The following is an 8,326-nucleotide window of genomic DNA, read 5'->3' on the forward strand; positions in this document are numbered from 1 at the left end:
TACTTTGCAAGAGTGAGGTGACCCAAGAGATAAAAAGGGTATTGGTGGCTTAACCGAGAAAGATAACATCGACCACAGCCAAAGTAATTGTCCACCTGGTCCAAGCATACCTGGTAGACCATAAAAACAGGAAAAATGTTCATATGTACATCCCTTACATGCATATATATACTATTATGCTAAATCAAACTTTGGCGGGTTCTGGTTAGTCGACCCGAAGTTCTTTTCTGCAAACTATTAGCCAAGGAAAGATGTAATTTATTTTCATTCGTACATACATAATACCTAGTTGGCAACTTAGGTAACAAGGTATCAGTTAAGTAGGTATGTATTTATGAGCACAACATACATGTGCATGTGCATTATACATTGAGAAAGCTGAAATTAATGTCAAATGTTTGCCCAACATGATAGTTTATCTGCCGCAAGCATACCTGGTAGACCATAAAAACATGAAATTTCTTCTTAGGTACATACGTTAAATGCATATATACTGTTATGCTGAATCAAACTTTGGGGGGGTCTGGTTAGTCGACCCAAAGTAATTTATGTCATGTATTCTTATTTTTACATACATAATACGTAATTGGTAACTTAGGTAACAAGGTATCAGTTAAGAAGGTATTTATGAGCACAACATAGATGTGCATGTGCATTATACATTGAGAAAGGCGCAATTAATGTCCAATGCTTGACCAGCATAAACCGATAGGTCTGAATCGAATGTCGGCCAAGTCAAAGGTGACCCCGTGCGTCGCCCCCACCCAACTTTAAACCGGCAATAGCCGGTCACCCGTTAACGCGGTTGTTTAGTCAACGAACGCCTTGAATCAAACCAGTTGACCGGCAACAGCCGGTCGCCCAGCCGCGCGGTTTCTTTTAAAGGCAGACCGTCGTCGTCATCTTCCCCACTTGCTCTTCCCCTTACGGCTTCTACTTCTCTCTCTAACCCTCTCTCTATCTCTCTCTAGGTTGTCCGTTCATGGTAGCAGATTAGGGCTTCCGATCGTCCGATCATCAATGGGAGTGGAGCAGATCGCGATTCAGGAAGCGGCCTCGGCCGGAATCCAAAGCATGGAGCGTCTGATCTCGCAGTTATCACGCTCTGATCATCATGATTGCAGAGAAATCGCCGATTTCACCGTTGCAAGGTTCAGGAAGGTGATCTCGATGCTCAATAGCACCGGCCACGCTCGATTCCGACGATCTACGGCGGCGATTCCTCAGGCTAAGCCGCAGGCCTTGACTCTCGATTTCACTAAGCCGGCGAAGGCTCTCGGCGACGTCTCCGTCTCCACCTCCTCCTTCGTCTCCTCCGTTTCCGGCGACGGCAGCGTGTCCGACGGGAAGCTCCTCCTCCTCCCTAGAATCCTCGGCAAACCTCCCGTTTCTTCAGCCTCAAGAAAATGCCATGTCAAGAGAAGGTAATCATTCAATTAATTGTTCAACTGATCGTCAATTAATCAATCAATGGATCGATCTTAAATCTTACATCTGATTTGAATCGGATGCAGAAAGTCTCGGATGCGGACCACTATCCGAGTGCCGGCGATCAGCTCAAAGATGGCGGACATACCCCCGGACGAGTACTCGTGGCGGAAGTACGGGCAGAAGCCCATCAAGGGCTCTCCATACCCGAGGTATGAAGCCTCGTCTCTTCTCCTTAGTGTACTTTCATTGCATTCTTAGTGTGTATTTATTTCCTTATAAATCATCCACAGTCTCATTAAATATCAACTTCCGTAAATGTATAATAGGTTTGAAAATTGCTAAAGAGCACTCACTAGCTATCCTTGGTGTGTGAAGCTTACATTCGGGGTTTATTACTTGCAGAGGATATTACAAGTGCAGCTCACAGCGAGGCTGCCCGGCGAGGAAGCACGTGGAGAGGGCTCTCGACGATCCGTCGATACTCATCGTCACGTACGAGGGGGAGCACCGGCACCACAGCAAGGATCTTCCGGAAGACGCAAAGCTCGTGCCCTTGATTGAATCTGGGCCGTCGATTTTTCCGTGATGAGCGTAGAGGCGTCAATTTAAAGGGAATTTAATTATTTTTTTTATCTGGCTCCGACGGCTTTTCGCGTGATATGTAATTCCCCCTTATCCTAATTGATCGGGTGTGGACGCGAAGGGTGCTATTAAATTATGTTGGACGGTGGGGTTGGAATCCGGTCAAGTGGGGGGGTGGGCCGGAGACTTTTGGAAAGAGGAGGTGGGGCCCACTGGAGGGATTGTCCCCCAGCTTTTGTGTTGGTTAAGGGGGGGAAGGGTTGACTATGTATCCTGTTGCTTCTATTTGAAGTATGCTTCACGCCGTTGATCCCCCTTTCTTCTCTTAAAGTTTATGGCAGGCACCCCCCTTGGGCTCTCTCTCCTTCTTTCTCTCTCTATCTCTCTCTCACTCTCTTCCTCTCTCTCTCTTCCTTTTTCTTTACCTCTATCCCTCTCCATCTCCCTCTATTTATCTCTCTCTCACTCTTTCTCTCTACCTCTATCCCTCTCCTCTCTCTCTCTGTCTCTGTCTCACTCTCTTTCTCTCTCTACCTCTCTCCCTCTCTCTCTATCTCTCTCTCACTCTCGTCCTCTCTCTCTCTCTCTCTCTCTCTCTCTCTCTCTCTCTCTCTCTCTCTCTCTCTCTCTCTCTCTCTCTCTCTCTCTCTCTCTCTCTCTCTCTCTCTCTCTCTCTCTCTCTCTCTCTCTCTTCCTCTCTCTCTACCTCTATCCCTCTCCATCTCCCTCTCACTCTCTTCCTCTCTCTACCTCTATCCATCTCCCTCTCTGTCTCTCACTCTCTTCATCTCTCTCTACCTCTATCCATCTCCCTCTCTGTCTCTCACTCTCTTCATCTCTCTCTACCTTTATCCCTCTCCATCTCCCTCTCTCTCTCTCACTCTCTTCCTCTCTCTCTACCTCTATCCATCTCCCTCTCTGTCTCTCACTCTCTTCATCTCTCTCTACCTTTATCCCTCTCCATCTCCCTCTCTCTCTCTCACTCTCTTCCTCTCTCTCTACCTCTATCCCTCTCCATCTCCCTTTTTCTATCTCTCCATCACCCTCTCTTTCTATCTCTCTATCCCTCTCTCTTTATCTCGGTATCCCTCCCTCTCTTCCTCTCTCTCCCTCTATCCCTTTCCTTCTCCATCTCCCTCTCTATCTTTCTATTTATCTCCATCTCTTTCTATAACTCTGTCTATCTCTCTACATCTGCCTATCTCTTTCTCTATTTTCCCACGAACTCTCTCCCTCTCTATCTCTCTCTCTCTCTCTCTTTCTTCCCTATTGACTCTCTTCCTTTTCCCATTACACACACACACAGACTCTCTCTCTATCTCTCTTTCTTTCCTATTGACTCTCTTCTTTCCCATTAGACTTTTTCTTGCTTCCTCTTTTCCTTGGACTCTCAGTCTTTTCCCCATGGACTCTCTCTCTCTCATATGCTCCCATCCCCTTTCTCTCTCTCACGGCCCTTTGGACCCGCTCTTCTTTTCCATTAGACTCTTTATCACTTTCCCTTGGACTCCCTCTCTTTTCCCATAAGACTATCTCTCTCACACACACGCTTCCTCTTTGACTCTCTCTCTCTCACATGCTCTCTTCCTTCCTCTCTCTCTTTCACACTTCCCCTTGAATTCTCTCTCTCTCTCTCTCTAACGCTTTCCCTTGCATTCTCTCAATCATGCTTCCCCTTGGAATCTCTCCCTTTTCCCATTCCATTTTCTCTCCCATCCTCTATCCCTGTCTCTTACCTTTGGACCCTCTCTCTCTAATATTTTGCCTTGGACTCTATCTCTCTCTCAAATGTTTCTCCCTAAATTCTCTGTCTAAATGTTTCCCGTTGGACTCTCTCTCTCTTTGAACTGCCTTCCCTTGGACTCTTTCTCTCTTTGAACTGCTTCCCCTTGGACTCTCTCTCTTTTAACTGCTTCCTCTTGGACTCTCTGTCTCTTTCAACTGCTTCTCTTTGGACTCTCTCTCAAACTTTCCCCCTTGGAATCTCTCTTTCACCATTATACTCTCTCTCTCCCTGTCTAATTTCCCCTTGGGCTCTCTCTCTCTATCTATCTATCTATCTATCTCTCTCTGCACTCAACTCTCTCCCACTCTCCTTTCCTTGGACTCTCCCTCTTACCCTCTCTCTATCTCTTCACATTTGACGCTCTCTCCCTTCCCCTCGCCCTCTCCCTCTCACCCTTTCTCCCTCTCTTCGCATTGGACTCTCTCTCTCTCTCTATCTCCCTTTCCCTTGCTCTCTCTTCCTTCCTCTCTCACATATACTCTCTGTCCCTTCCTCTCTTTCACATTATCCCTTCCTCTCTTCCATTGGACTCTCTTTCCCTTCCTCTCTCACATACACACTCTCTCTCTTCCCGTCGTATCTTCCTATGTTTTCCCATTATTCTCTCCCTCTCTTCCCATTGTACTCTCTCTAGTACTATCTCTCCTTTCCTCTCTCTCTTCCCTTGGAACATCTCTCACAATCTCTCCCCCTTCCTCTCGCACACACACTCTTCCTGTTCAACTTGAATCAGCCTTCTTCTTCCTCTCCTGCTGCTCCCTGCTTTGAAGCTCTGTCTGCTAGGGTTTTTGGCCAAAAACAATGTCATCTTTATTGAACTGGATATGGCCTTAAAAGGCCATATAGAGTGAAACGGGTGGACCCCATATCACTTAAATGAAATGAGCCACTTGTATCATGTGTCTTGTTGGTAAGTAAATAAGAAGATAAAGCATAAAAAAGGCTGTCTAACACTTTCCTTGGTCTCTTGCTATGTTCTTCATTATTCTCTCTATCTCTTCCCATTAGATTCTCCCTTGCACTATCTTCCTTTCCTCTCTCTGACTCACACTCTCTTCCCTTGGACTTTCTCAAAATGCTTTCCCGTTAAATTCTCTCTCTCTCTCTCTCTCTCTCTCTCTCTCTCTCTCTCTCTCTCTCTCTCTCTCTCTCTCTCTCCCTCTTTTCCATTAACCTCTCTCTCACCCTCTCTCTTTTTATCTCCTTTCCTCTCTCCACTATCTCTACTTCCCTTGGGTTCTCTTGCTATGTTTTCCCCTTAGACTCCTTTCTCTCACTCTCCCTTCATCTCTCTATTTCCCCTGGATATCTCTCCCTTTCCCTTAAGACTCTTTCTCCCTCGCTCTCCCATCATCTCTCTATTTCCCCTGTATATCTGTTTCTTCCCCTTAGACTCTATCACACTCTGCCTCCTCTCTCTCTCTCTCTCTCTCTCTCTCTCTCTCTCTCTCTCTCTCTCTCTCTCTCTCTCTCTCTCTCCCTCTCTCTCTCTTTATCTCTCTCTATCCATTTGGACTCTTTCGATCACTCTTTCTATCTTCATCCCTTCATCTCTCTCTCATTTTTTCCTGTACCCCCTCTTTTTTATTTCCTCACCCGCTCTATATCTCTTTGCCCCTTGGGCTCTCTCCCACTCTCCCATTCTCAATCTCTCTCTATCTACCTATCTCAACACTTTCTGGGACTATCTCTACCTTGATTTTCTCTCTATATACATATAATGTCAACTCTCTCTATGTCACACAAACATTGTATCTCAAACTATCTTTCTATACCTCAACTTCCATCTCTATATATATCAATCAACTATCTCCTCTCTCATTGCCACATTTCACTTCTTTATGACATGGCTGATCAACAGAAATTGATGTATGGTATTGATGAAAGAATTAAAATTGGTGAGTTTGTTAGGATATCATTTATTTGGACACCAATTCCTCTGTTCCCCCTACAGTCTTCGTGAGCATGTTTGCTTTTGCTAATTCTTCTACCAGTGTTCTATTGCATGTTTGTTTTTTGTTAATGCTCCTACCAATGTTCTCAGGCATGTTGTTTTTGTTGATTCTCCTATCAGTGTTCTCAGGCTTGTTTGTTTCTGGTAATTCTCCAACCACTGTTATCCTGCATGTTTTTTATTGGTATTTATGTGGTAGATCAATTTTCAAATGCATCAGTTTTAATTTGTTTTGGAATAATTACTCGCATCTCTTAAGGTTGATACCTTTTGTCCATTTGGACTTCTGAAGTAATAAACAAATCAGAAATGCATTCGTAGTGGATCACGCATGCCTAGATCATATGTGCCACTGGAATATAGGATATGGGAATTAAGTTGATATTGTTAAAAAGTAATAATATTAAATCAAATTCAGATAGACATTATTTATAACCTAAAAATATTTTAAAATTCAACGAAGCTAGCTTTTGAGATATAGATTGTAAAAAGACTAAAAGTAAGGAATCCAAATTAAAATATACAAATGGAGTTTCAAAGTTATTTTATTCTTCATATGAGAATTACACACTATTTTGGAGCCTCTTTTATAATGTAGACATATATATGTCTTTTTAAATATATATAATAAAATTAATAAAATAAATACATTTCTATGTTATCTAAAAAGAAATGATTACTCATATTGTTTCATACTTCCAGTAACGTTTTCTAGTCCCACAGAGAATATCACTCAATATTTGATACCCTAGACTTGGAAACCCAGAAAAATGATCGTTGGGGTTAGAAATCTTTTCAAGAACTTATAGTCAGCACCTTCAGTAATTTGAACATAATTACAATTTACTTGGACTGGTGGGTCATATGCTTGTGTATTCACCATGCCACTACAGATCAAATCAAGCATATTTGATCTAAAAATTTTAAATGTACCATCACATTTAATGTGACATTTTCTACTTATGTTGTCTACTGTGGTAAAAACAAAGAAATAAAAAAGCAAAATTAAGATATTGTAACTCACACTAAAATGTGTGATCCACTACAAATGCATTTCTGGTTTGTGTTAATGGATTATATATTAGCCAATGGCTTTATATTTTTAGATCTATTTTTAAATTAAAATGTTTACACGAAAGGTTTTGGTCTCATTTTTTCCTACAAAAATCCTAAGGTCATTTAAAAGGGATTTAAGGAATTTCCCATCATCATATGATTTTTTTTAGGTTTGAAGGATCAAGGATTGAGTGGGAAGATAATTGAACTAAAAAATAAACCTACATTGAGTGAGAATATGTATTTTAATCATCCATATTCCATATAAGTTAGTATAGAAACAAATTTACAAAATGGGGATTAAAATTGTAATATTATAGGTTTTGAATCAGAAGTGTGCCTTAAAATTAATTCCAATTGCATTATGTGTGCCTCTAAAAATTGAATATTTAGGGTTTTACCATGACTGAAAATCCAAGACAAAGACGGAGGAAATACATGAGAGCACTTGCACGGCTCAAAAACTTCTCTCTCCTATCCCGCTTAAGTTATCCTGGTATTGGCCCTTCCTCGACTGGCCTGTCATCCTTTGGCATGGGATGGGAAAAATGCGCATAGATGTGATAGTGTAATTCATAATACATCCACCTTATATTATCTACCATAAAGTTTTAGAAGGCACAACTTTAGGAGCAGGAGAAAAAAAACAGTTATAGTAGCCACCCCAATGAGTAGGTGTAGTATCCAGCTTAGCAGCTGCTGCCTAATTAAGATTTCAGGAAGAGCTTGTCCCTTATCCTGGTGTAATGTAGTCAATTAACAATAAGTTGAATAATAAGTTAGCAAGGCACACTTTTACAAGTGCGAGTGGAGGGAAAACCTACTTTAGGCATGACCTTACGATCAATAAATAAGAACCTGAATCATCATAAAAATTCTTATTTTAATCATAAGATCTAAGGCACAAGAATGCAAAGTTTTTTTCTTTAGGTGACATTATGAAGTAGATAAAGATGAACCAATGTTATCTTTGGAAAATAAATCAACAGGATGTGACTAAGGTCTTACCAGTTTATAGTATCAGTATGAAAACTGAGGTTTACACAAATACAGTCAATATCACAGAAATACAATTACACAGTATGAAGATCAGAAACCCAAATCATGAGTTGTTAAAATTGTGTCACTACTTAAATATTTGGAAGAGAGTACGTAGCACTGAAAAATGAACAATGTTACAAACCATAATGTGGCTTCAAACAGAGGAAGCTTTTTAGTTAACTATGTCCAACAAAATTTTAAATAGTGGATTTATATTAATAAAGAAAATAAATTTAGCTTAAAAAAATTTCTTGATTAACTCAAATATTTTTGAAAAATTAAAACCCATAATTAACTACTACAAACCATTGGGATCTCACCAGGTCACCTGCCATCATGTAAATATACCATTTTGCTGTACACTTATGCATTCAAATAAAGATAAGACAGTCTGCTAGCAGACTTCTCAATCCATTGTGCCCGTGGCTGCAAATAAAGGACAAGTAGCAAAACAATCGATAGGTTAAAACCTACTT

At 41.3% G+C, this 8,326-nt stretch overlaps 1 protein-coding gene across 1 annotated transcript; it reads left to right on the top strand.

Annotated features, from left to right (window-relative positions):
* Positions 1-923: 923 nt before the first annotated feature.
* On the top strand, positions 924-2,154 carry LOC144709520 (putative WRKY transcription factor 11). The gene is made up of 3 exons (XM_078583098.1): positions 924-1,424; positions 1,515-1,640; positions 1,834-2,154. Exons 1-3 carry the CDS (start codon positions 1,021-1,023, stop codon positions 2,015-2,017), a joined length of 714 nt encoding a protein of 237 aa, XP_078439224.1. The 5' UTR covers positions 924-1,020; the 3' UTR covers positions 2,018-2,154.
* The last annotated feature ends 6,172 nt before the right edge of the window (positions 2,155-8,326 follow it).

Source organism: Wolffia australiana, chromosome 11, assembly GCF_029677425.1.
Source record: "Wolffia australiana isolate 7733 chromosome 11, ASM2967742v1".
NCBI lineage: Eukaryota > Viridiplantae > Streptophyta > Magnoliopsida > Alismatales > Araceae > Wolffia > Wolffia australiana.

Bases quoted from the DNA above. Each gene is read 5' to 3' on its own strand.
- LOC144709520 (XM_078583098.1), top strand. From the start codon at position 1,021: ATGGGAGTGGAGCAGATCGCGATTCAGGAAGCGGCCTCGGCCGGAATC. The intron at 1,425-1,514 runs GTAATCATTCAA...AATCGGATGCAG, and splicing joins AAATGCCATGTCAAGAGAAG to AAAGTCTCGGATGCGGACCA. The intron at 1,641-1,833 runs GTATGAAGCCTC...TATTACTTGCAG, and splicing joins AAGGGCTCTCCATACCCGAG to AGGATATTACAAGTGCAGCT.